The 27,328-nt window shown below is 47.3% G+C and overlaps 7 protein-coding genes across 7 annotated transcripts; 3 read left to right on the forward strand and 4 right to left on the reverse strand.

The window, feature by feature from the left end:
- H6S33_012295 (uncharacterized protein) lies at nt 1–330 on the forward strand (the record flags this gene model as incomplete). Its single annotated transcript, XM_044844097.1, has 2 exons — nt 1–71; nt 162–330. 2 exons carry the CDS (start codon nt 1–3, stop codon nt 328–330), a joined length of 240 nt encoding a protein of 79 aa, XP_044694944.1.
- Nucleotides 331–1,131: 801 nt separating this feature from the next.
- On the forward strand, nt 1,132–2,534 carry H6S33_012296 (uncharacterized protein; the record flags this gene model as incomplete). Its single annotated transcript, XM_044844098.1, has 5 exons — nt 1,132–1,134; nt 1,282–1,308; nt 1,362–1,537; nt 1,595–1,982; nt 2,031–2,534. The coding sequence occupies 5 exons, from the start codon at nt 1,132–1,134 to the stop codon at nt 2,532–2,534; spliced, it is 1,098 nt and encodes a 365-aa protein (XP_044694945.1).
- Nucleotides 2,535–5,769: 3,235 nt separating this feature from the next.
- H6S33_012297 (uncharacterized protein) lies at nt 5,770–8,304 on the reverse strand (the record flags this gene model as incomplete). Its single annotated transcript, XM_044844099.1, has 3 exons — nt 5,770–6,689; nt 6,756–8,052; nt 8,149–8,304. 3 exons carry the CDS (start codon nt 8,302–8,304, stop codon nt 5,770–5,772), a joined length of 2,373 nt encoding a protein of 790 aa, XP_044694946.1.
- An 82-nt stretch (nt 8,305–8,386) lies between these two features.
- Nucleotides 8,387–8,620, forward strand: H6S33_012298 (uncharacterized protein; the record flags this gene model as incomplete). The annotated part of the gene is made up of 1 exon (XM_044844100.1): nt 8,387–8,620. One exon carries the CDS (start codon nt 8,387–8,389, stop codon nt 8,618–8,620), a length of 234 nt encoding a protein of 77 aa, XP_044694947.1.
- Nucleotides 8,621–9,526: 906 nt separating this feature from the next.
- H6S33_012299 (uncharacterized protein) lies at nt 9,527–10,273 on the reverse strand (the record flags this gene model as incomplete). Its single annotated transcript, XM_044844101.1, has 1 exon — nt 9,527–10,273. One exon carries the CDS (start codon nt 10,271–10,273, stop codon nt 9,527–9,529), a length of 747 nt encoding a protein of 248 aa, XP_044694948.1.
- Nucleotides 10,274–13,103: 2,830 nt separating this feature from the next.
- On the reverse strand, nt 13,104–14,018 carry H6S33_012300 (uncharacterized protein; the record flags this gene model as incomplete). The annotated part of the gene is made up of 1 exon (XM_044844102.1): nt 13,104–14,018. The coding sequence occupies one exon, from the start codon at nt 14,016–14,018 to the stop codon at nt 13,104–13,106; it is 915 nt and encodes a 304-aa protein (XP_044694949.1).
- A 6,517-nt stretch (nt 14,019–20,535) lies between these two features.
- Nucleotides 20,536–20,888, reverse strand: H6S33_012301 (uncharacterized protein; the record flags this gene model as incomplete). Its single annotated transcript, XM_044844103.1, has 2 exons — nt 20,536–20,654; nt 20,714–20,888. The coding sequence occupies 2 exons, from the start codon at nt 20,886–20,888 to the stop codon at nt 20,536–20,538; spliced, it is 294 nt and encodes a 97-aa protein (XP_044694950.1).
- Nucleotides 20,889–27,328: the final 6,440 nt, after the last annotated feature.

Here is a 27,328-nt window from a genome sequence, read left to right on the forward strand (position 1 = left end):
ATGTTAGCTAATGTTATTGTTAACGTGCGACGGAAGACTTCCCAAAACTGTGTTAATTTTGAAGATGATAGGTAACTGGTTCTTTACAAGAGTATGGCGCGAGATGCTGAGACGATTGGTGTATCCACTATGTGAGGACATTTCTTTGCTGACGCTACAAGATGTGCCACCTTTGGGCTTCTCAAAGAGAGGTTCCGGTTTGTGCGCATCAATTGGTCGGTTTTCTCAAGCTCCTCACACCATACATTCGTGTATGGTGTCACTGAATTGGAGAGGGAAAGGACAGATAGTAAATTCAAGGCAAACTCCAAAGAGGGCATCGCCTTGTAGAAGTCCCAGACATTCCTTTAGTGGGGCGAGAGAGGGGATTGCCGCCAGATGTTTGTCTCCCGACGTGTACCCGGGAGTTTGTCCATCTTGTTCCGCTGGTAAGGGTTTCGTTGCGCCATTGCTGAACGGATAGCCGGTAAGGGTGCTGCAACTACTTCCGCCAACCCGTGCCAAGGTGTCAGGGCTGATGCACCTTATCGATAAAAAATGCGGGGGAGCCAGGGTGCAGTTTCACACCAGAGAGCTCACGAGCGCTAGACCATCTTGAGCTGACCCGACGTATCCCCGAGAGATATTTGCCGTACTGGCGTAGGTGGTGGGTTACGCTAGTTGAGGGGTCTTGCTAGTGATGATGACCTTAGAATTGCTTACAGAATTATTCTTGTAAGACGGTGTGAATAGCGGGAACGCACTTCTCCGTAGGATATAGCTGGTGTTTGTATGATATCGACAGGGTTTCTTTGGTAAAGTATTTAAAGTGCCCACAAGCCTGGATTCTTTTGAAATCACCATCAGCATCACTCATCACTTTCACACACTCATCTCATCAGCTCATCGATTCAATTTAGAATCGATCCTACTACGCATCAGATCATCCAGTCTTGAACAACCTGCCGGTCGTTCCCCGTTTCTATTACCGGTACGCATGCATTGCTTCTTCTGCCTATATTCCCATCGCTGAAAATCAGCATATAGCCGAACAGCTCCCCCGCTTCTTCATATAACTGTACTGACATTCCTCTCGCAACTCTCATAGCTACACACAGCTTCAAGTAGTCAACTACATCTAAATCTTTCAACATGGTATTTGCTGCTCCTCTACGCTCTTCATCCTCTCTTTTGAGACGACAATTCCTCCGTCCTTCAGTCCTTTCAGCGACAACCGCTAGAAAAACAGCTTTTGGAGCTATCTCTGGAGCTCGTACGCTAACAGCAACCTTCAATCCACAGGTCAAAGTTCTCGCAGTTCTCTACGACGTAAGTCATTCACCAAATTTTGTGTTCTGGTTCAGAAACTGATTGTAGCGCAGGGTGGTCAACACGCCAAGGACGTCCCTGAGCTTCTCGGAGCCAGTGAGAACGAGCTCGGTTTGAGGAAATGGCTTGAGGACCAGGGTCACACTCTCATTACCACTTCCGACAAGGAGGGTCCCAACTCTGTCTTCGAGCGTGAATTGGTCGATGCTGAGATCATCATCACAACTCCGTGAGTTTCCTTTATATGGCTAAGTTTGAGGTGAATAGGAACTGATATCTTTTGTAGTTTCCATCCTGGATACTTGACCGCCGACCGTCTTGCTAAGGCCAAGAACCTCAAGCTTGCCGTCACCGCCGGTATCGGGTCTGACCACGTCGACCTCAATGTTGCCAACAAGACCAACGGCGGTATCACCGTCGCTGAGGTTACTGGATCTAACGTTGTCTCCGTTGCTGAGCACGTTGTCATGACCATCCTCGCTCTTGTCCGCAACTTTGTTCCTGCACACGAGCAGATCCAGGCCGGTGAATGGGATGTTGCCGCTGTCGCCAAGGACGAGTATGACCTTGAGGACAAGGTTGTCGGAACTGTCGGTGTTGGCAGAATTGGAGAGCGTGTCTTGAGACGTCTTCAAGGATTTGAGTGCAAGGAGCTCTTGTACTACGATTACCAGGTTTGTATTTCTCGCTGATGTATAAAAACCTAGCTGACAATTTGGTAGCCTCTGTCTCCTGAGCTCGAGAAGGCTCTTGGTGCCCGCCGTGTAAACACCCTTGAGGAGCTCGTTGCCCAGTGCGACGTTGTCACCATCAACTGCCCTCTCCACGAGAGCACCAAGGGTCTCTTCAACAAGGAGCTCATCTCCAAGATGAAGAAGGGCTCATGGCTCGTTAACACCGCCCGTGGTGCTATCGTCGTCAAGGAGGACGTCGCTGATGCCCTCACCAGCGGACACCTCCGCGGATACGGTGGTGACGTTTGGTTCCCTCAGCCCGCCCCTAAGGACCACCCCCTGCGCTACGCCAAGAACCCCTTCGGTGGCGGAAACGCTATGGTTCCCCACATGTCTGGTACCTCCATCGATGCTCAGAAGAGATACGCTGCTGGTACCAAGGCCATCATCCAGAGCTACCTTTCTGGAAAGCACGACTACCGCCCCGAGGACTTGATCGTCTACAATGGTGACTACGCTACCAGGTCTTACGGACTGAGGGAGAAGAAATAAATCTTCGGTCTGTATCAGGGAGCATGAAATTATATCATTGATGTTTGTGTTCTGTTTCATATTGTTGATTTTTGTATGAAAGCTCAAGCCGGTGTTTTATTTTGTTTATGTTATGCTGGATTTGATGGGATTTATATGGGAAATTTTATGGATGTATATTAAGGTTGAATTGAGCTAAGCTAAAATCTGATAAAAAAATTTAACCGGGAATGAATCATAACCAATCACTCGAGTGGGCTTTGGGCCGCGAAATAAACAGTGAATAATTGGACCCATGCAAACGAACGTAATTCGGTTACAACTCACCACTTTCTAATCTGAAAGTGCAAAAAATCGCACTGAGTCAAGTTGCAGTTGCGAGTAATTAGCCGGTTCAGGTGATATAAACTTTTTGACAGACCCAGAAATCGGAGTCTTCCTTTTCATATTGGCACATACCAAGGGCAACGCTAACGAGGCTTTGGAGATTCAAGACAACGCTTTGTGAATTCATTTCTGTAAAACGGAAATCCGCATCCCCAAGTTAAGGTATCCTAGCCTTTCAATGACGAGTGATAGTATATGACGCAAACGGACGACGTAGTAACATGGCGCTAATAGTTCACGGTTAATCTTTCTGTAAGCTCGACGTGGTCATTGTAGATATAGACGTAAGTTACAGACGCGGCAGAACGTGTGGAAGTGCGGACCTCTCTGTATATGCAGTAATATATGTTTCGATTGGTAGACCGATTGATGAGATACTGTCTTGTGATAGTGGGTGGTATCGGGCCTGTCAATACCGTCGGGGAAGGTTGTATTATATAGAACTAAGAGCTCCTAATATATCTTCCCATGGTGTAACTAATTTGGCTAAATATTATTCCATTAGTAAATAGGAGCCTCCGAGACCTCCAGGAAATGAAAATACTCGCTCCATTATAAGGAAGCTAACTGAGCAACGCATTGCTAGTCATAGTAGTCCTCCGTACTATACTGGGGCAACCTTACCATGGCCAGGTTGAATTATGGGTTGCGTGGGCCTGGCTATCAAATTCTGAGTCTGGCCCATCCTGTGGAGCCAGATTCGGGCGAGGGTTGTATCCTGCCCATAAATTTAATTGAGTAAAAAGCGGACAATGCACTTGTCATTTGACATTCACCGCTCCGTCCCATCTATGCTGAGCCTATCGCAGCTTAGCAGTCTGTCTTATCTATGATAAGGCTATCGCAACTTGGCATTTATGTCTACCCTTTGCGCATACCCTAACGTACTCTAAGAGTGGCCAATTTACTCTTGGCAAAATCTTCCTCCAGCTATATATACAGCTCAAAGTTCGCCTCTTTCTCTCTCTCCTTTAGAAATTATGCTTGCATGCTTTCGTTCTTGCGCTGGCAAACGAGGGAAGTTTTCTTCTCCTCTTTTGCCGGCGTAAGAACAGCTGCAGCTTCAAACTCGTGGCCCTCTGTCCACCCAGTTCTCCTTTGAACTGGGAACATGGCCCTCTTACCGGTTTCCCCGTTTAAAACTTTTTTTAAACGGGAACCGCGAAGCTACGGTTGCAGCATTCTTTGGTGGGTTAGGGTTTCTTTTTTGTAGGTTTTTCTTTTTTTTCTTTCTTCCATTTTGTATATAGATCATTTGTTTTTCTTGTATGTAATTAATATCGTTTATATATAATTAATTCTCTTTATCTATTTATTATTTCAATCAACATGTATAATGTGCATGTTTTCTCTCGTAATATTAGGTTGTAAAAGAGTTCGTGAATCGTTGTTTGCGGAGAACGTACGGGCCCTCATCTGCATGACCTGGCGCCCTCACAATAAAATAGAGTCCAACTACATATGAATCTCTTAAGCTTGGCTCATAAATAACAAGATCGACGACTTACGCGGATTAAGTAGGCTCGGAAGTCTAATCTGAGCTAATCAGCTTGCCTTGCCTGTGCTTAGGTATAAGAGATTAACGATGGGCATTATAGGATAGAAATCAATTTCAAACCTCAGATTTCTTACATTCCAGACAGCATAGCTACACACCCTTGAGGCGGGGCAAATTAATGTCCCCGGAGGCACCCGTATTCACCCAAAATAACAAAAAAAAGCACAGTATCTCCTTGGGATCATGGGTACTTAAGGCACCTCATACCCTTCCCCATTCCCAAGAACCCCCGATAACGCCCAATATGTGTGAGCAATACGCACACCGACTGCACTGCTCTCTAACGTTAACGTCTAGCATCCTGAATTGATACTTAAGAAGACTGATGCTCGAACGCCAAGAGAACACCAACCCTAACCCTTCACATGAAAGATGAAAAGCAATCATTTCCATCACGGATTCAAATAGGACAAGTAAGTATGGTTCCCCCAGCCTTAAAGGTAACATGAGAAAAATGCCAAGTCTCTGATAACTTTTCAACCACGATTGATATTAAAAATCCGTAATGATAGAACTCTTCTTCATCACGGTATCCAGCCTTCTATCATTACGGATTTTTTAATAACAATCGTGGTTGAAAAGTTATCAGACTTGGCATTTTTCTCATGTTACCTTTAAGGCTGGGGGAACCATACATGCAGTTTGGCTCCCACTTGAAACTACGTACTTTATCTCCAACAGAGATACTTGTACCGCCATAAACCAGATCCTCGTATATAAAAAGAACACCTAACTACTGCAATAACAGCTATTCACTACCCGCGGGCCGCGGCTGCGTCTATACTAAAACACCCCAATCTCTCCTCCTCCAACTCACCTTAATAGCGGTCCGGGCCGGGTGTTTAGCCTAACATCAGCGAATCTTACTTTGCATACTATACTATCCACGGTATCCTTAATCGCAAGCAAGCACGTATTCTAAAGAGAACGGGCCATCTATAGACCTTTAGTCCTCCATCTTTTTCGATGCGGGCCATCGGTCTGCCCCCCATGATAATCCATCACCTAGCTTAATTAAGCTTAGTAGCTAATAGTAGGTACTTGCAATAGATATATAATTCATTCATTCATTCATACCAGTCGATCATATCATGCTATATAATGTACCCCAAAAGCCAATAAACAAACCACCCAGCCATTCACCCACCCCCCCCCCCCCCACCCATCCCACCGACCCCCAACGCACCCCTCCCAAAAAAAGCCACAACCAGAAAGAGAAAAAGAAGATATAAAAAAAGATAAAAGAGAAGAGAATAAAAATAAGAAACGATAAGCTACTCTACTACTAGTACTCTACTACTACTACACGCACTAATTTGCGGTTGTCGTCGGCGCCGCCTGAACATCAGGCCTAATCACCTCTCTGCTCAACAGCGCCCTCAACTCAGGACTAATGACCACTCCCGGCCCCTCATTCTTCACCTCCTTCCCCTTACCCGCCACCTGCGCCCCGCTCCCACTCCCACTGGCTCCAGCCGAACTAGACGCCCCCGCACCGCCAATCGTCCTCCTCCTCACGGCCGTCCCCGGCGCCGGCACCACCCCCGCCTTTCTATCCACGGCCTCCACCGTCCTCTGAAACCTCCTAAACAGGCTCTCCGCCCTCGCCCTCACTATATCCAACTCAATCGTGCCACTCAACTCATTCACATACTTCAGCACCTCATCAAAGTGCATCAAATGCTCCATAATCACCCCCCGATGCTTCTGCAGCACCGCCAGCGCCACAAACAGATGGAACTGGCTGCTCAGATAGCTCGTCCACAGCGTCTCCCACAGCCGCAGCACGTCGTCCCACGCAAACTCGCGCTTGTACCACACGAGCAGCATGCGGAAGAAGAAGAAGAAGTTCGTCGAGTCGGCGCTCTGCAGATGTGCGTACAGCGGCGGGTCCATGAGCTGCACGAGGTGGTCGAGGGTTACGAGCTGCGCGCGCATGCCACTTTGGTCGCGCAGGAAGTTGCGCTCCATGCGGGTCATGAAGCCGACGAAGGCCCAGAAGGCGGCGGCGTCGTCTTGTAGGACGGCGTAGATGGGCGCGAGGAGGTCCGACATGCCTTGCACGTAGCCGAGGGTGGTGTTGTACTCGTTGTAGGTGAGTAGCATGTCTTTCATCTGCTCCATGTGCACGTTTGTGCCGACCTCTGCGAAGGGCGAGTCGGGGTCTGGGTGCGGGATGTCTTCGCCGGCAAAGATGGGGGCGTTGCGGTCGGTGCGGTGAACGTCTTTTTCTACGGCTGTTGTTAGTGCCAATGATCCCGGGGACGGAAATGATAAAGGGGGAGGAAAGGGGTTACCAATACGATTCTTCTGGTCGCGCCAGTACTCGTCGCCGTTACGGCGGTCAATATCGTCCCACCACTTACCTTTGAGCCGAACGTACTCGTCGCGCTTGCTATTCATGATCGCGATCCTCTCGTCCCGCGTGCTGTCCCACGGATACACATCCAGCAGCCACAGCCAGATCTCCTTCCTGGCCGCGCCAGGCTCAATCCCGCCATGGAAGATGCGCTCCTTAACCTCCATCTCCGTGACCATGAGTCTCCCCGTGCTGTCCAGCCAGCGGTTCCACTCCTGCAGCGTGACCGGCTTCGAGTCCTGCCCCGACTCAATATCGAGGATCTCAAACTCGCCGACGGCCGAGTCCTCGAGCTCCGTGACGTCGCGGTTCGTCCACACAACCCGTCCCTGGTCGCGCTCGCTCTGCTCCGCAATGCCCATGGCCCACCTTGCGAGGTACAGCCGCGCAGAGTCAAACTCATCCTGCAGATTGACGACATCCGGGTTCTTCAGCAGCCTCTTCACCGCCGGCGGCACCGCCCCACTCTCCAGAATCTCCTCCGCCGTCCGCCGCGTGAACCTCGTTACCCTGGTAAACCTTTCCAAGAAGCTCCACCTTGCCTCCTTCCACACCTTCGTCAGCGGGTCCATCCCCGCACCGCCGCTGCTGCTGCCCCCCTCATTCGCACGATCCACCCCAATCGTGCCAATCGGCTTATGGATGAAGCTCGTCAGGTCCTCCTTACTCGGATCCACCAGATACACGCTCCTCTCCACCTCGCTGCGCTCCACCCTCACAAACCGCCTCAGCCACCGCAGCACCTCGTCGCCACCCCAGAACAGCCCGCCCTCCTCCCCAAACGGGTCAAAGTTCGCCTTTGCGCGCTTCTTGCTCTGCGCGATGGTGCTCGCACATTCACTGTCATGGAAGAACAGCGCAGGAAACGAGTCCCCGCCGCGCGTGTTCACCACCACGCTGCCCCACCACCACCCCAGGTTCGGCGGCCGGATGAGCAGGCTGTAGATCTGCGACACGGGCACGGCGAAGGCGTAGTTGGAGAGGGATGTGCCGGTGGGCGGCGGCGGGACCAGGTACGAGGTGCGCGGCGGGGACTCGTCGCCGATGAGGTCGACTTTGACGTATGTGTCGTAGGCGTCGCCGAGCGCGGACTCGGGCAGCCAGGTTAGAAGCAGGGATGAGGGGGTGGATTCGGGGCTGGTCTCGGAGTGGAGGGAGGGGGGCGGCTTTTGTTGCAGGAGGGCTATGAAGCCGGGGATGTTGTCGCGCTGGGAGGGGGTGGGGTGAACGTAGACCTGGGATGGTTAGCATAGCTCTAGCTAGATAGTAGTAGTAGTGATAGTAGATAGTGGACGAGGTGGTTATAGTGGTTGTAGATATGGCTGACTGACCTTTGACTTGCTATACAGAAGCTTCACACCCCTGCCCGAGCTCGTATGCGTGATCGTGCTATAATCCTCCTCATCATTATCGCTCAGGTCGTAGTAGCTCCCGCTGGGGCTCGCGGGCGGCGTGTATTCAGGCATCTTCTTCTTACTGGAACTCATACTGTCCTTTCCTTGTGGATATGGGGAAGGAAAGGGGGGGAGGAAGGGATGAAGTGGGTTTCGTGTTGAGTATGGAGGGGTGATGGCCGCCTTCGCTGGTGAAGGTAGTCAAGGTGGTGGTGGTGGTGGTGGTGGTGGTGGTGGTGGTGGGTGGCGGTACTTAGATCATCGGGTGTGGGATGACGACGCAGCGTGGCACGTGAACGTGGCTGGGCGGGGTGTTGAGGTGCGAGCTGCGTTGCTTGCAGGGATGCGCGTCAAGTGTGGGGATCTGGAGTCGGGGTGCAGATTTTCTATGGGGGCATCTTCACATTGACGGGTTTCATAATCGCGATACGTACTCCGCTCTGCGGAGTGGGGCGGAGGGGTAATGATAATAGATAGCTATGAGTATTATTTCGGCACTAGGACTTGCACTTGGGGGTAAGCCCGGTACTTCCTATTCCGTAAAATAATAGCCAGCCCGTAAGCTTACGGCTACTAGTATTTACTGTCACTGCTATCATTACCGCTTGATCTCGGCCGCCGATAAGACCGATAACGGGAGGTACCTGCGCCCTATATAGTCGCTCACATATATCCGGCCTTACTACTCTACTTACAGGTACATGTAGGTACCGTCCCCAACCCAGCACCTACACCCTACATCAACTAGGATCTCCCCCATCATGGGTACACCAGACAAGGCGACCCCCAGCACCACCATACCTGCCGCATCCCTCAAACGCGGGGTCCACTGCAAAACACCCCTCCAAGCACGTCCTTAATCTCATCGTCATCAATTGAGCATACACGTTCTAATGCACAGATGTTTATTCGTAAATACACCAACCAACGGCCCATTGTTATTAGAACACCGTATCGATCCCCCCCTCCCCAAAGATGAAAAGTTACAGATATGAAGGAGAATAAGAAAAAATGAAAAGAGAAAGAAGAAAAAAAAAGAACACAGCAATACAATAAGTCGCTCGAAGATGCAAACTTTTCCTCATAACCATCGTGGAGCCCTATCATGAATAGAACGCAAAAACAAACAAGAAGTAAGAAGTAACAAAGAAGAAAGAAAGTAAGAAAAGAAGAAAAGTAAAAAGAGCAAAAATTCATCAATCAATATGCATATTTAAAAGAAAAATCTATAGTAGTGGCAGTAGTAAAAGAAGTAGTAGTAATAATCGTGAACAGAAGTAAAGAAGAGAAGAGAGGTATGAGATCACGACTCAACCTAATATCCTCCGCCCCTCTGTCCCCTCAGAAACCCAGAACCACTAGGCATCCCTACCCTACCACCGCTACCTCCCTGCGGCGGCCTCCTCAAGTTGCCACCGCTCCCGCTGCTGCCACCGCCATAATACCCAGGCACCCCCGGTGCACCGTTGTACGACTCGGTGTCCTCCCATGGCATACCTCCACCCTGTCTCCTCGGTGGCGGCGCGCCCCCGCCAAACATATGCTCACCCGGCATCTGTACACTCTGTGGCGCCGGCGGCGGCGTGAACTGTCCCTGCGGCGGAGGGCTCGCCGTCCTACCACCCCACAACCTCTCCTTGATCCTCTGCTGGGCACTCGTCAACGCTTTTCCGGCCCCACCGGGTCCGTCCTGCACCGGCGTTGACGACTTCCTCTCATCGGGGAACAAACTCGGCTGCTGTGGGTGTCTCTGCGGGCCGCCGGGAGGCTGCTGCTGGAACCGTTGCGGCTGCGGGTTGTCCCAGATGTCGGAAAGGGACGCGTTGACACCCTGCCGATTGTGGCCGGGAGGCGGCATCTTGTTGGTCTGACGGAGGGATTGTGCGGGCGGGGGGCCACCGCCGAGCCAGTCGGGGATGGGCCTGTCGTTCTCCTGGTAGTAGGTGCGAAGGCAGCGGGCAAGGTGGGAATCATCCTCCGTGTCGCCGTCATCGGTGTCGCCGCGGATGGACTGGTAGCGGGACTTTGTCGCGGTGAGGATACCGGAGAAGTAATTAGCCATTGCTGTTGAAGGCCTAGCTAGGTTGTTTGTTGTTGGTGTTTATTTAGGGGGTTGTGAGGGAGGGTGGGTGGAGGTATGTATGTATGTGTACCTTCCCGTGCGTGCTGCTGTTGCTTTCTATGGGAGGCGAGGAGGGGGCACTAGCTTTGTCTCTCCTCTTCTCTTTATGTTGTCTTTTTTATTCTCGGTCCTCGCGGCTGATAAGATGTATGTATGTAGGTACAGTACGAGATCGATCTATTACGGGAGACGGGGATATTATTTTATTGCACGTCTCGCGGTACGTACTCCTGTGTAAACAGAAGCTGAGAAGAGAGAAAGCGAGCGGGAAGAGAGCTCCGATGGCTGGATGGAAGATGGATTGGATTGGATGGATGTGATGGATGGAGGGAGGGAGGGAGGGATTGAATTGGATGGGTGGATCGATGCGTGAGTTCTGGCCTTGCTTATGCTGCAGCCACGGCGTCTGTTTATTTTTGGCTAAACTTTGCGGGGTCACGTGATGCCCAGGCAAGGGCGCTGTTTATGCATAACAAAGGGAACGAAACGAGAGGATGGATGAGTAGTCGTCACGGAAAATCACTCGGCACATCACTCGGGGCGGTTTGGGATTGGGCTCTGCTGGATGGGCTAGAAACCGGGGTAGATTTGACACCCTTTGACCTGTCAAAACCGATCTTGATGAGCTCGAGGCGGGGGGTTTCTATGCTATTTCTGGTAAGTTCTGGTGGAGCCAATCATGCCATTGCGAGAGGAATAGAGTTGGGTAATATAACATGCAAATACAATATAGCTGGGTCAAATGGAAGCTTTACCCCGATATATTCTGTTAGAAAGGTATATAAATTGTACCTAGATACCAATCATTCAAAGGAGCTAGCAATATCTTTCGAGATCTTTCTGCCTTACAGAACTCTTCCGCATCGTAAGGCAAGTGCCAATTTTCCTTTCCACCTTTAGAAGCTTAGCTAAGCTGATCTTTTAGCGATTGAAACCGGCATACCCACAACGCTCAAGAACTAAAGTAAATGTAGTATTCTTACTACTCTCTAGCGCGAATACAGACATACCGGCCCCAGACGGGAATCTGACGATACTGCCGTATATACCAAACAGCTATATAGCCCACACAGAAGGTATCAATCCCCAACAACCACTGGCTATAAATATCAGATCAAAAATCTTGGCCACCACAGAAATCCCCGCTGCTATTCTCCAGACTGTCCAATCTAAGGTTGAGGCCTAGCTAGCCTAGTGAAAAATACTTGGGCTCACGCAGTACCCTAGGCAATGAGCGGAGGATACTAAGCTTTCTCGCGTTCCTGCGTAAAACGCCTCCAAGAAAATCATCAACGTCGGCTCAATTAAAACCCCGAGATCCAACTGCAGAGATAGAGCTAAATTCAGAGCACGATTAGGCTTATAGGACCCGGGCCCGAGTATTCCGCCCCCAGTGAGTCCTAGAAGTACGCACCCGGCCGCGCGGCACGGGTTGCTTCCGCCTGCAACCCAAGCCCGCGCACCGGCGGCCGGATCCGCGGACACCAGGCGACATACGCGCCTCCAAGCCGAGGAGCTAACGGGCCGAGGGAGTAGACTTACTTTAGTGCGGGGGTTGTCCGGATTATTAACGGACAATCCAGTCAGGACTAAGCTGAGAATTCCATTCACTACATGTACCTGCGGCGCGGCGCTTATAGAGCTAAGGTCTCTTGCTCAAGCTGGCCTAAAGTACGGGTAGAACCTACCTGGACGGTGAAGTTGCTAAGAGTACTGTTATCAGCTTTAAAAGGCACAGTTTTGTGGAGTCAATATATACATGTATACATTGACAGTAGAGATGATCTTCTCTCGCCACATGAAGGGATACCGCACAAGGCCGCCGGCCAGTCATCTTGGTAATGATCAATAAGGCCGTTTCTACAAAACAAAAAAAAGGGTTTCCAAACCTCCCCAGAACAAGCTTTACCGACTGGCCGACCTCGCGCGATTATACCGCTGATCTGTGGATCAGTATAAACCCCACAAATCCACACAGATAGATAACCAGGCCGGCTTCCGACATATCCAAATCACAACAACCCAACTCCTATAGAAGAGGGACGCATGCACTTCGAAGGCTAGTCTCAGACCCTCTTATAAGCCTTAACCTTAACCTGTACCACGAAATGGGCAAACCTGGGCCCAAAAAACACTTCGAACCGGCCGTTTGTGTTCCTAAAGCCAGACCTACATCCGTAAACCCAGACGAACCAGATATATATGCTAATGACGATAACTACCGTACCGCCACATGCATGGCCAATCACTCGGCCGTCGTTCATAACCCGTCACTCGCAAGCTAGGGAAAATATATCTAGAGCCCATCCATGCCGGTTTCTGTTTTATGTACATCTGGGAAGCTTCGATTGTAGAGGAGTTTAGAGGACTTGGGGGTCGGTGGGCGGAGTTGGAGGAGCCGGCCCACCAGTCTGAGGACCTGTGGTTTGGATCAGCGCCGGATCGGGCCTGTTGCAGGCTTTGGTATGGTCTATATGCGGAATCCACACTACAACGGTCGGAAACCGCGATTTAGGTGGGTCTGGGTATATTGCGATGGTGTATCGGCGATTTGAGTATAATCCGGAGTCGTTTATGGTCAGTGCTGGGGGGTTTGGTGCGTCATGGTTGGTCACTCGGCCGTGATAACTAACTATTCTACAATTAAAAGAAAGGATGGATGATGATGATTCTTTATTTAATGCTAGCTAGTTACATGCTTGCTCCTTTTCATAGATTACACCCGTTATAGACTATTAAGTTAGTCGTCGTCGTCGGGTCAGAACACGCCCTACTCCACGACCGTCCACCCCCCATACTCCACCACCTCCGGCGCCTCCTCCAAATACACCAACGCCGCCAGCCCCTTCGCCAACACCCTCCACGCCTTCCTACTTCTCCAACACATCCATGGCCCCCCCTCCACCCACGGCACAACCCTACACCTCCCCTCAGCACACCCCTGCATCCCCGCCGCCCCCCGATCCGCACTCACCGCCCCCACCACCACATCCTGCACATACTCCGCGCCCCGCGGCCTCCCCCCCGCAACCCACTCCCACTCCTTCCCCTCCACCCTCCCCACCCTCAACCCACCCTTCACCGCCGCCCCCTCCCCCTCCATAAACACCCATAGCACCCCCTGCCCTCCCCCCGCATACGCCAGCGCCAGCCCCAGATTCTCAGTCGTATACACGCCCCTCCCCAGATCCGTCGGCTCGACCGCCGCAGGCCCAAACGCCCCCACCGCTACATCCACATCTCGCCGCGTGGTGCCTCTAAACTGACAGCAATACCCGCGCAGCCCCACGCGCTCCAGGAACGCCTCGACGAGTCTTGCGGTCTCCGGGAAGTTGCGGCCGGGGGTGAGGCGCGTGGCCCAGATCTTGCGCGGCGGGAGGAGGGGGTCGGGGTGTTTGTGCGGGTAGAGCCACGGGAGGGGCATGCGGATGTCCCACGCCCGGACGCGCTCGGGCATGGGTGTTGCGGGCGTGTGCAAGCGGGTGAGGAAGGTGGGGAAGGGTAGGCCCAGGGGGATGTCCAGGCGCGGGGGGAGGGTGGAGGGGATGGGGAGGGAGAAGAGGGTTAGGAATTCGGTGATGGAGGGGCGACCGAGGAGGGTGGTTTGCAGGAAGAGGGGGCGGGCGTTGTTGAGGCCGTGGGCGGTCATGTCGGCGGGGGAGTCGGGGTCGGGGAGGGGACCCATTGTGAGAGGGTGTTTCTTTTTTGATGTAGCTAGATGTGTGCGGGTATAGTGCGGTCTATCTGGTGATAGTGGTCGATGTGGGGCGGGTGTTGTGGAGTTGAGATAGTGGGGATGGAGAGAGGTGAGTGGTCGAGTGACGTCCTGTGAATGCCGTAAACAGCAACTCGCAAAGCATAACCCTGTCGGGCTGGCAGCACGCGGGTATCATTATTACGATGTGCACCGAACGCCGTGGCTCGCTGGCGAAGTGTGTCTCAAAGAGGTTTAGTGGAGAAGACATAACTCTTAGATGTGCCTGTCATGATGAGATAAATCGACATTTAATAGTTTGGTCAAATACTGATAGAATCCTAAATCTCAACCCCGGGGTCCATTATTATCGTAAAAGCGCCAGGATCGAGTATATAATTCCCCCAAATTTCCCTGGATCACTCGATCCCGAGAGATACGATAAACATCATCCCATTCGAATCATCACAACTAAAAAAACATGACCTAACCCTGGAAACAACCCTAGCCCTGACAGCTTTGGTGCGAAATGCTGCTTCGAGGAGGAGTTAGTATTAATACCTACGAGCATTATAGTAACTCTAGCTAGACTGCAGTACTTTGCTTGATTCGTAAAAGCTACATTTAGACCAGTACTATGTATCCTGGCTCGTATCTAACTAGAAACCCTCTCGTTTTGGATGTCCTGGCTACATATTGTTCTACACGGAACTTTGGAGCCGACCTATCGAGTAAAGAGTGGTCAAAATGCGGTAGATAACGTGATATTTGGGACCTTTTTTTTAAAAGATTTTGTTCAAGTCAAGATATGGATACTAATGGCTTAAATATGTAGCCGAGTCTGCTGCTGCTGAGTATTAGACATCAAGACACGTACCGTGGGTTGTGGCCTTTTTAAAGCCCTAGAACGAATATTTCTGCCGTCTTGTGATAAATCATCCCCGAGCTAATCGTCCATTAATCTTTCAACTCCCTTATTACCGTAAGGTATCAATACTCTATGCCAGAATCATTCCAGCATTGGTCCATCATCCAAGAATATCCACGAGCTTCAATATCAATCTAGACCCCTAAAGCCACTGCTTACTGGAGTCAATATACACCCAACTCTACCCAGTTTCGTGATAACCACCATCTCCTATGGCGTTTTCCGTCTTTACCAACCGACTTTCTTCGCAAGAGATTGATCTCCGTAATTCAAGTACATATATTCCGGTGCAGATGCCAAAAGAAGGAAACGGGGTGTCTCTTTTCTCGGGGGGATTGGAAGACATACCTGTTATGGTATGACTATCATTACGTACATATATCGCCAACTGTTCCAGACCCTAGAAGATTCCGGTACAAGTTATTACAGACGTCCAGGTCTGTGACAATCGGCGTCGATCCTCCACCTACGGGATTCCTTCCCCCAAAAGAAAACGGGGTGAAATGACTACCATAGAACCACGGAATTTAGTGCAGAATACGGAATTGAACCGGTATTACGAGAAGAATACTACATCAATACTGCATTACTAGCGCGTTAACGGGAATAACGTTGTGAATCTATATTTCTCTAGCCGTTAGTCCAAGTCGAAAGTCGAAAGGTAAATATCAACATGGCAGATATGCTCTCCTGAATGCCGTAATGTTCGTTCTCGTTAAATCTGTTGATGTCTCTAGTACTGGGGCAGGCAATAAGAACCCGAAAGTTCAAGCTGCAATTATTAGGGGCTTAAATTGACCTACATGTACTAAGTATGTGTCTAGTAGCTCAATGATAGGACGGATACATGTATGTATATATGACTAGCGCTAAACTGAGCACAGCTTCCAAATGCAGTTGCATTTCGCGACGGCCTTAGCAGGGATAGGGTAATAGCGGCTCAGAGAACTGAAGTAAATCCTTCAGTTGATCCCTAGTTCCAATCTCCAAGAGAAAAAGAAATTCCTACAGCCAAGAGCCGGTCCTGAACGCATTGGGCTTCCTTGAAAAAGAAAGCATCCCACAGATGTAGACCGAGAAATACTTAAGGACTAAATCTTTAGCATCGAGTATATATCAGAAAGTGATACGTCAACTACAGCTATATAGGGGTAGAATGCATGACTTTCCCCTCCAATTTAGAAATTGGAATATGAGTCAACTGTAAGGCCTCTTGGCCCCCTGTAGTCAAGCTTTTGGGCTCCATGCTCGCCTATTTCTTCGCTCAGGACCCTGCATATACATATTGATCGAGTGACAGCCCATGAACTCGCTCGGCATACGATGCTTTCTGCCGCCAAGAAGAACCATAGGTCGGTTGAGGGGGAGAGGGAGACTGTCCGCGAGGCAGTGAAAAAGTGGCGTAACTATCGTGATATGAAGATTTCTTAGAATCGGCTCGCTGTGATCATGAGGGAAGGTGTTTGTACAGTCTTTTGAAAGTAATATGGCTTACAAGCGGGCAATTGCTAATTACCCGAGAGAGGGCGCTTTTGCCGCAATGTCCACTGCTACGTGGAGGAAACGTTTCGTGATGGTGGGGGAGGATGTTGATGAGGGGAGTGTTGGTCGATGTGTATTCAATTGATCAAGCTGGTTGATATGGTTGATCTGAGTGGATCCAGCTGCAGGAGGTTGTTCAATAGGACGTACGTTAGGAGCTTCAACCCGTTCCTAGGAGAGTTCAAGTGTTGAACCACACGTGACGTTAAAAAGGGAGCGAGCGAGTGATACGCTGTGCATGTTTCCAATCAGCCGTTCAAACCTTCATTGATGTCTTTCCCAAAAGCAAAGTTTACAATACCACTCACTTTTCTTACAATCGGTGCCCTTTGCCTACATTGTCTCCATAACACAAAGCGTTGACTCGATGCGTTTGCATACATGCATACATTTACGTAACTGCCAGAGGTAAATCAAGCTTAAAGGGCCGATTCGATATTCAGTTCTACTTTAACGCCCGAACTGGGTTTTTTTTTAAGTCTTATTTTAGGCTTAAATAAGCATGATATTTGCCTTTTTTGACGATTTTTTCTTATTTCTTTTTAAAGTCCTTATTAGACTATGGTTTCGATAATCTTAAAATAATTTAAGGCTTAACGGGCTTGATCAGTCTTATTTAAGGTATTTTTGAAAAATAAGGCTGAATAATGTTTATTCGTGAGATCAGCATGATAGCCTGATAGGTATACTTTTACACTTATTCGCCATAGTGAATTTCGGAAATGAAGTTTTTATTAATACTGAATTTAATATGTACATTGATTTAAGACAATCTATTTATCTCCCCGCCTACACCCCCTACCTGCCTACCTGCCTACCTGCCTACCTACCTATTGACCTAGTTCACTCAATTGGGTGCTCGACTAGGTGCTCGATTAGGTGTTCGATTAGGTGCTTGATTAGGTGCTCTATTTGATGCTCGATTTGCTGCTCTATTTGATGCTCTATTTAGTGCTCTATTCGGTGCTCGATTTGGTGCTTGGTTCGGCGCTGCTGCTGCTAGATTCGCTGATTAGCCTATGTTTTTGATGATTAGGAGATTGGGGGGGGGGGGGGGGGTGGTGCTAGGAGAGTAGAGGGGACGGAGGTGATAGAGAGGTAGAGGGGCCGAGGGTACGTATTAAAGAACAGATGGAAGAACACGGTTTAATATTTGCTAAGTGCCCAACCCTAACCCAGCTAAACCTGACGAATTTCCATAATGCTTATTTATTTGGTAATCATAATACTATTAAAGGTCTTAAAAGAGCCTTATTTGGTGGTAATATTAAGCAAATATCATGCTTTTACCCAAAACACGCTTATTTTTTGCTTTTTTGAGATATATGCCTTATTTAATTAAAGCTTTTCTACGTCTTAGAGCTCAAAATAAGGCTTATAAAAAAACCATATCGGGCGTTAATGTAGCTAGGCTATGCTCAAGACGTAAAAACTATAGAAAGGCACTTACAAGGCCGGTTTAGTTTATCGACAATATAGTTTCGATCGTGGTGACGAAGTGAAATACAGATATTCCCATGGTTTCCCAATGCCCATCCTCTCAACTCTCTTTTTTGAAGTTTCTCTTTCCCCCGCAAAAAAAATCAATGCTTTCATCGTCCCTTAAATGGCCCATTCAAGCGAGTTATAGTATCTATAAATAGAATAGTCAGGTATCTCTGTCATCACGAAAGTTCTATTGGCTGGTTACCTGTAGTTACCCCCCTTCTCTATAGTCCGGTGGGCTACAGCTGTCGATAGACAAGGAACTGATTCCACCAGGATCCGGGATCGAGTGTATTAAGGGAGACGACAGGCATGTTTTTCCAAATCATCAAACCACGAGTTCTGTCATGATATATAATAGCCCCTCCGACCATTAAGGTTATAAACCTTCATACTTTCCATCAATAGTTCTTCCGAAACTAACACTTCACGCGAGCAAGGAGGGGCCCAGCATGCCGCGCAGTGGCAGGCGGCCCGACTGCGTGCGAGGAATTGATATTTATTTCGAACCACTAAACAGAGCTGCGCTGTGAGTTTTCTGGATCTTTATATACTTTCCTTTATAAATTTAGATATCAGCGGTCCCTCGAACTGATGTTTAATTTTATATGCGGCCGGAGGCCGCTCCTCACTAGTATGTATATACATGTAACCTTAGGCCCAGGCTGGTCCTAGATCCTGAAAATAAGTATATATATAAAGCGGTGAAAGGTACGTACGACAATCTGCAATTTTCAAACACATGAGACTTGAGTGGTGCCGTAAAAAATTTCTTCTTTCCTAAAAATGTAACCCCTCCCTTAAACCCACTAGATGCCTTGGAAGTGTTCAAGATATTTAACTTTGGTTGGTGTTCTTCCGGGCCGAACGGCTAGCACGGCTATTCCGGGTAGGTGCAATTTTGAAGTTCCTTTCGCCCATTTGATAGGCAGTTACTGTAGGTGATTATTTTCATCTGATAAACCCTATCACTCATGATCTACCATTTAAGGTTGATTTCTAGCGAGAACGGGAACGGGAGCGGGCACGGGCACGGGAACTCGGCATGCAGCTTAGTGGCTTGGAAGGTGGTTGATGACGCGTTTCGTCTGAAAGGTATTCTTAGCCTTTACTTTTCCTCTCCTCTCTTCTCCTTATCCTTTTCATCTACTTCATCATCACCATGAATAGCCAACCTCCAGCGACCAGCATTTCAACATACCCATCAACCTCCAACGAATATTTCATCAAACCGGTGGTATCAACAGTCTTGGCTCTACAAATTCGGTGCATCGTAATCAGGAATAAAATTTCTGCTAATCCTTTATTCAGTCATCGACGTTTCAAACGACACATGTGTAGATCTTTCCGCTGCTTTTCCGCCTATTTGATACTAATATAAATTCTCCCCAAGAACTGTGTCATCGTCTTTTGTTCTGACTACTAGGGCCAAGGAACTGCAATGGGGTATCATCTCAAGGATTCCTGAATTGATTCACCGGCTGGATACTTAATTCGTTAAAACAGGTAGATGGAAAGCCTTTGAGCCCACATACCTGTTCGAGACTCGCCATCCTCCTATCAATAATTTCGAATAAACTTTGAGGAGCACAAAACAACAGTATAGTTAAGGTTTTTTTCCTGATGGCTCCCAATGGGCTTCGGTTTACTTATAATACCGGGACCCTGCATGATTCTATCGTGGGGCTCACCGATATTTGTGGGGGTGTCTCAACTCAACAAATCTGTCTTGCTTAAATTCCGTCGCAGTACAGGCTCAACGTGTTACCATGTATCGGTGAAGGTTAGATTAGTGCCAACTGCGCTACCAGGGGGTCATGACTCATGGGATAATTTCACGCCAGTGCACACTTACAAGGAAGATAGATTGTCTTGGATCCTGGACCCATGTCATGGAAGGCTTAATCCGCCATACACGGCCAAATGAGGTTCTTCATGAATGATCACTCTTCCATTCCCTGAAGTTCAACCTCGCCGAGGATTCAAGTTTTTAAGATCACTCCAACAGTTCGACATCAGATTGACAACTGTGTATGATGATCTAGGGCAATCCCCGAGTCGATACACGACTCCAAGGGAGGCGTTGCATCCCCCGGGCCCTATGAGATCATGATATCTCTTGATGAGAACTTGGCAGTAGTACATACTAGGTTTTCCTAGAACCACTACACAAATTTAAGTGCAAATGTGGCTTGAGAGGCTTTCGGGGATTGACCTTTCGGAAATTTGATATTTCAGGCCCTGCAGACTATTATTTAAGTGCCGCTCTACGTGGTTAATGTCTTAGTCACAGAAGTCAACCTCTAAGCTTGAATTCATCTTAAGCGTTGTGTATGAAACAACAGAGATAAGTCGCAGTAAGTAGAAAAAAAAAAAAGTCTATGTACTCATTATATGTAGCTTATGTTGCAAATTACAAAAGAACGAAGTTAACCATGATAGATAGGAAACAAATACTATTCGAGCCGAAACAAAAGAAACAATACAAAATAGACAAAAGATGCGTCCCCATTAAACAAGTCCCAGTCCCGAGCGCGTTAAGTTACCACTTATTTAGAAAACAACGGCGGCACCCGCTATCAAGGCCGCGGCACCGGCGCCAGCAAGATTGATCACGTTGTTGGGCGCGAAGTTTGCGGTCCCTGATGCACTTGCAGACTCAGTTGCAGTGGCTTTTGAAAAACAAATCTGTCAGTACTTATTAGATTTATTACATATCATGATAACATACCATCATCATCAGAATCTGAGCTACCACCTCTCCTGCGTGCAGGAGTAGGTGTACGGCGTTCAAGTTCACCAAACTTTTGGTCGTAGCCACGACGCTCGACGTAGTCGCCGAGGATTGGTGTCGCGAGAAGGGCGACGAGGAGGAGGAAGAAGGTAGTCATGGTGAAGGAGTGCATTTTTAGGGTTATGGGGTTATGAATCTTCGTTGACTGATTGAGAATTGGAGTGGAAGACCAAGAAATCGTATTTGGTGATGAATAGAGAAGTGTTGAAGGCTTGATGTCCAAGAATTTAACGGGCGAGGGGATCCAGTTTATATGGTGTGGTGCAACAAAATATGGCCAATAGCTGCATTCAATCGAATTAAGCCTAACGTCCGCGGAGGAGGGGAAGTACTTTGAGGCTTGGAACCCTATCATAGGGCTGCGCTCTGGACAAGGCGCATACACCATCCTAGGGGAGGTTGGTAAGGAGATATCCCTGCTCATACCGGGCTCAAGCTCCGCACTAGCCACATATTTATCCATCATACAAGGGACAATTGGCCTGCAGCTAATTTCAAGCTTATTCTGCATCATGTTTCTGAGGTCACTCTACCATCACACCATAGAGTTAGCGAGTCGCTTCAAGAAATTACTGATGCCTCAGAATACGAGTCTGGATACGAACAGGTTTTTACTTTTTCCTTGTTACTAAACTTAAGCTTAACTACATCTAGTTCGACATAGGAACATCAACACAGCCATTTCGGGGGAGCAGATCATGTTTGTAGTCTAGGTTTCTTTCTTGGGTAAGTTAATCTTCTCCATAAATCGACGGTATTATTACTGTATGCAGTTATCTCTTGGCATTTTCTCGTGTCACCAGCCTATTACAAATCGATGCCAGGGCATGTGATTCACAAGCGCTTGGGGGCCATGTTCTGTGTGGCGAAGTTGATGCTAACCTAACAGAATGTGGCTCTGCAGTGAGAATAAGCTTTCAGGAATGTATTTATACTGCAGGCCAAGTCACTACATACCAAGGAAATTACACGTTAGGGCTAGGTGTCAGTGGAGACGACCCCGGATGTGAATGCAATATTGCTTTTCAGCCGAATCACTAAATATATCATCGGCTGTACAAATACCGGATGAGTAATTGCGCAGCAATACTCGTTGGTTGGGCTTGCGCTTATTGGTAATACCTATTCGAGAATTTCGCGGCAGAACTCTCAGATCGATTTGGTAGGGCTGATCTTAGGTCTAGGCATACAGAGTTCAAGGATTGAGGCCGTTAGGTATCCTAGATCAGATATTACTCAGAATGGAATAACTCATCAAAATCGGTTTTTGATTAACTTTCGGTAAACCGCAAGACTTACATGGAAGAATACGTTGGACCTAATTGTCTTGTGGTTGGAGAATTGCTGAATTTTTATTAGCTAATATTTTCAGTCACCAGAGTGATAGTCCATGACGCGAGCGAATAGTCCCTGAGAAAATGTTGATTAGCCCGCATATCATATTAGCTTTTAGAATTCGGTTTATAGTCTCGAGAAACACATCAGATATAGAAAGATAGGTATACTTTCAGTCAACCGAATTTACATCCAACTCCGCAATATCCAATGGGTTCCGTCCTGAAGTCTTGGCTCTTACTAGTCCTTACGGTACAAAAGGATTCGCCTTGTGCGTTGTGGGAGGAGGGTTAGAGAATATTCAGTGATCACTCGAAGAAATTCAGTTGTAGGCTTTGATAATCCAGCGGTCCAATACACCTGTACACATAAGAGACATAGAGCTACCAGAAGCTAATGGACGGCCATAAACATAACAGCGAACAATTCCCAACGGCAATCGCAATCCAGATATATAGCAAATAGACAAAGACTTCAATTATTTGAAAGAAGAAGAAATAAATTTCCTAGGGATCATTGCAACGCCCAGCTGGATTTGTCTTATATTACATGCAGGGCTATAATGGGGTTTGAAACCAATACAAAGAGCTGCAAAGCGGATTCCCCCAGAGCTCCTGCGCAAGATCAATCGGATCCAGCGCCTCCTGTGGCTAAAAGATCATCGGTGAAGAAGGTTAACCGGCGATTCTATTAGAAAATGTCTCATGTTGAATGCAGACATCATGAGTTGATGAGCGTAGTCATCTTTGAAATTTAACACCTACTGCTTTTGAGTTATCTGCATCCACCCGAAACCCCACTCTAACAAGAACCTTTAAAGTGTCGTTTGGGATTTGGCGCGTTACTTTCAGGGGTGCGCAAAGGTACCTGCGTGAATTATTTATCGACTGACGCGGGCTAACCTTTCCTTCAATATCGAGCAAGTCAGGTGGAATGCTCGAATTATGTTACCGTGGCTACATATTTACATATCCTATAACATTAACGGAAATATTCGCCATCTTATAAGGCCTACTTTTTGGGTCTTTCTGGGGTAGGACATCGATGATGGTCATCTTCTATAGGTATTCATTATATGAAACTGTCACTTGATCAGCTACATGACGAGATCTCTTCAACAGCCAAGTTTTTTTTATAGATATTTGAGACCCACACGCATGCATTCCCGCCGGAGTGTGCCGAGAGCGAACCCTTGTTTTATGTTCAGTCACTTAGTATTCGGATGAACCACACTCAATATGCATCGATTTGGACCTGTGTCGTTGCTTTCGGAAATCTTGTGCATGTCATTTATGTCAGACTTGAGTACAAACATGAACCGAAGAAGTGCGATTTGAAACCAGAGTATGACGTGTTTACTGATCACGATCTCTCCACCTACTAGGCTCCGTGTGCGACTTTTCATGTCAGGGCCCACTGCTAGCATAGCTACATGTCCTGTATACATTTACCGCATACGAAGACAACGAACATCGAAAAACATAAGGCACCAATCGTCAATCCCACACCTGTCCGATCGTGTAGCTTTTACAAATCGGCTTTATCTTCTATATCACTGGTTAAGAAGTAGCCAAGACGATTACCGATAGCAAACATTATTAACTCATCTGCCCTGCATGAACGGTTTCTGACCCCTTCAATGACGAACTAGGCTATTTTCAAAGGCTTGTTGTAGATATAGTATAACCGCGAGTAATCTATCAAAACTGGACACGTTGTTAACATCCTAACACTAACTGAAACTAATATAAAAGATTCTCGCGAGTTACGAGCAACAAGGCGTGCGCAATTATGTGGTTATTTCGTTCCGTAACTTACAAAAAGGAACAAAATCAAAGCAGGCTTCCATGGCTACATGTAAGTTTAACGTATAACCTAACAAAGAATTTTGCAAGTCGTCAAATAGAAAAATTTATGCGCTACTTCCTTGGAAGTACTGACGTGTCGATCCACTATAGTTATCCGTAAAGGCCCAGTGGTATGGAAGAAAACCCAGTTTTCATCTGATGACCTCTCTTTATTCATCCAGCCATTCAGGGCATTGTCTTGGCCATGTACCCAAGATCCGGAAGAAGCATGTACCAGGTACATACTGCAGTTCAGGTAACCCTGAATATCGTTGGCCAATAGCTGAACATGGTCGATGTTCGATAATTATGTGGGGAAATGCAGCTACAATGCTTCGGATACAACGAGGCCTCGAGAGATACAATGAAATGGATGCTTACTTACGTGTCGAATCAAACTATCTCCTGGACCCGGGGAGTCAGAAAGCCACCGATGGAATATGATGAGTATCCCATTTGAAATATTCCAATAGAACAAAAGGAGAGAAAGTGTGGGTACTATTGTCTTGCACTTGGACATTTCCCATAGGTCTAATGCAGTTACTTAAACATCCTTTATTATTATTGGCGGAAAAATGTAGTGTTCCCCGAGAAAACCACTGATGACTAAATCAAATACCAGAAACATAACTTTACAAAACAAGGATACATAAGGTACATGAAATAGTACGCCTTGAAAGGCGGTTTAAGTAGAAGTTTCTGCAGTTGTTCCATACTTGCTTTACCTAACTCAGGAGGTGTTACACAACATCTCATGCCAGGGGCTACAACACACTGTGAGCCTTCAGACTCTAAACAACCGTACCACTTGGAGTTTCCTCTGCCTTTCAGTGGTGCATACATGTACTCTAGTATGGACCTAAAAAAAACTTCAAAAATCTGCGACACTTTGAGCCGCCCATATATCACGTGATACTCCACTAATCTCTACACAAATAGGTAGAACCTATTGCAACCAGGCACTGGTGATGAACCCGTGGGAAAAGGATCGAATTACAATCATGACTACTGATAAAGACTCGCTGTTATCTTATCGAATCAAGCACCAGAGAATCTCCATGTGCACATCCCGATTCAAGGCCAGCAGCAGCCTTGATGTACGCATATGTATCCATCCTTTTCAGATATTAGCATGGGCCATGTCTCTACGCACATATCCTTCCGTGTGGGTAATACGGATCGTACGATCGAAATCGTTCTGCAGAATCTCCATCCATCGACAGTCTGTCTCAATTGAAGCCGGTTCACCTTGTGTTCCCGTCCCGTTTTTTTTTCTCGGGAAAGATTTATAGAATAACTTGTCAACACTTTTCGCGATTATGCCGCACTGTGGGCTAACCAATGTGACTCTGAACATTGCAACAACTTGACTTACAAAGAGATGAGTTTGCAGCATGTGGGGAGATCCATCAACTTTGGGTATCCACAAATAATTTGCAGATTTATGTTTCATTTTTCTTGCAGGAATACAGCTCCCATGATCAAAGAGTAAAGTCATCGGCATATTATATATAACTCTTAAGTCTGGGGTTTTAGGATATGCATCATGAAACCTCACTCGATTTCATGACCGTTGTCGTTTACCCAAATTCAGCTAGCGCTTGTGTCAATTCTCACCGCACCTTGACTTGGCTTATGCTTCAGTGCTTAAAAAAACTGTTAAGTAAGTAAAGCCTAATTTATTCGCCCGATAATTAGATGGTTTCCTCGATTATCGAAGCTAACCTCTAAATTACACGTAGAATGTAGTTTCATGTACATAGATACATATGTAAGTAAGTACAATTAAGCTAGTTGGTCTCTGATATGATATAATTCACATGTGAAACTTTAGATGTACCCTTGCTAATTATTGAGGTGCAAACCAAGTAATCAGGGTTTAACAATCCTACCGGCACGGCTCCTCGGTAATCGAATCCAATAAGGAACCAACTAAATATTAGGAACCCACACGGCAACGCGGAAGATTTATCGGCGATGCTCCTATTCACAAAGGCTTCGATTCCGAGAATACAGCCTGCTAGCTCGGCACTCGGTCTGCTTTAGTATCTAGCTTCGAGGTGAGTGCGTTGAAACTAAATAACTCTATCCAATATTAAACGTCTTGAAAAACTTTAATCGATCGTGGAATCCTCGTTGCGTTAATTCGAACCGGTAGGGATATATATCCTAAGCTTGACCATCACAGTGATATACATGGATTGAACATCAAAAACTGAGTTTTAGTTCTATTTTTCACGGGGGGGGAGGATCCAGCTCCGATTAGAGAGGAGAGACACTCTGCAAATTGATTTCTTAACCTGTAACCTGCATATTGCAGTCCCACTGCATATCAACAAGCCTTCTTTTTCTTCAATTTTCCCGCAAAACTGTACCTACTTTTGGTAGAATATGGTACAAACTACGCAACTATTCTATCTCGAGCGACTCCATCACCTATTTCTCGCAAATTAAAAGCAACACCGTCTACCGTCGCCCCCTCACCATAATCATGACATCGCCATTTCGGCGATTAGCTAGAGGAGCAAGCGGCTTGCTTCTTAGGAGTCAGTTGCATATATTGGTCATTAACCTCCTACCCACATAACTTTACCTTTCTACTCTAAAATAAAATTGAAACGCACAATGCACATGCACGAGAAAGTTCCCTCCCTTGACAGGCGTTGGAAAGAAATATCCAGGTTACCGCAACCGACTTCTCCGGTACCGGATGGGTTTATCCGACAAAACAGGCAAAAAAGACGATAAACGAACAGCTTGCCTTATCGACCCCCCAATATTGTTAATATGCAAGACGGTTTCTCGCTTGGGAAGCCCACGTTACTTGTGCTGCGGGATATTATGCACGTTGAGTAGAGTAAATGATTTTCTCCACATGCACATAGAAATGATCTCCCTGCTGGCCCTGTTTCTGTTTTTTGTTCTGCGCATTGGCCACCAGATATATTTCGATCATATGTTTTCCTACTTATGTGGGCCTGATTAAGATCAACATACTCTACTCAGTCGTGATTCACATCACCGCATATAACTACTTAAACGTCTTTCTTTCTCATAAAGTATTGTATTGATGATCGTGACCGTGATCATGAAAAGCTATATATGTGGTTATCTATTGGGGGGGTAGCCTAGTATACCCTTTCTATAGTACAAGTGAAATAATTCTAAAGCCAACGAAGAAAGATCCCGCCCCGAACAAATGAAAGTATGGAAGCATACGTGTTAGTAACAAGTATCGGTCGATTAACGCCAAGCCCCTAATGCCTATACCCCCAAATCCTACCATATTCCTCTAATAATATAATTGAAAAAAGTCCCAAATAAGAAAACTAAAGAAAAACGTTTCCCAAATACATGTCTATCAAGTTCA

This window comes from Morchella sextelata (assembly GCF_020137385.1).
Source record: "Morchella sextelata strain SCLS chromosome Unknown scls_8, whole genome shotgun sequence".
Taxonomy (NCBI): Eukaryota; Fungi; Ascomycota; class Pezizomycetes; order Pezizales; family Morchellaceae; genus Morchella; species Morchella sextelata.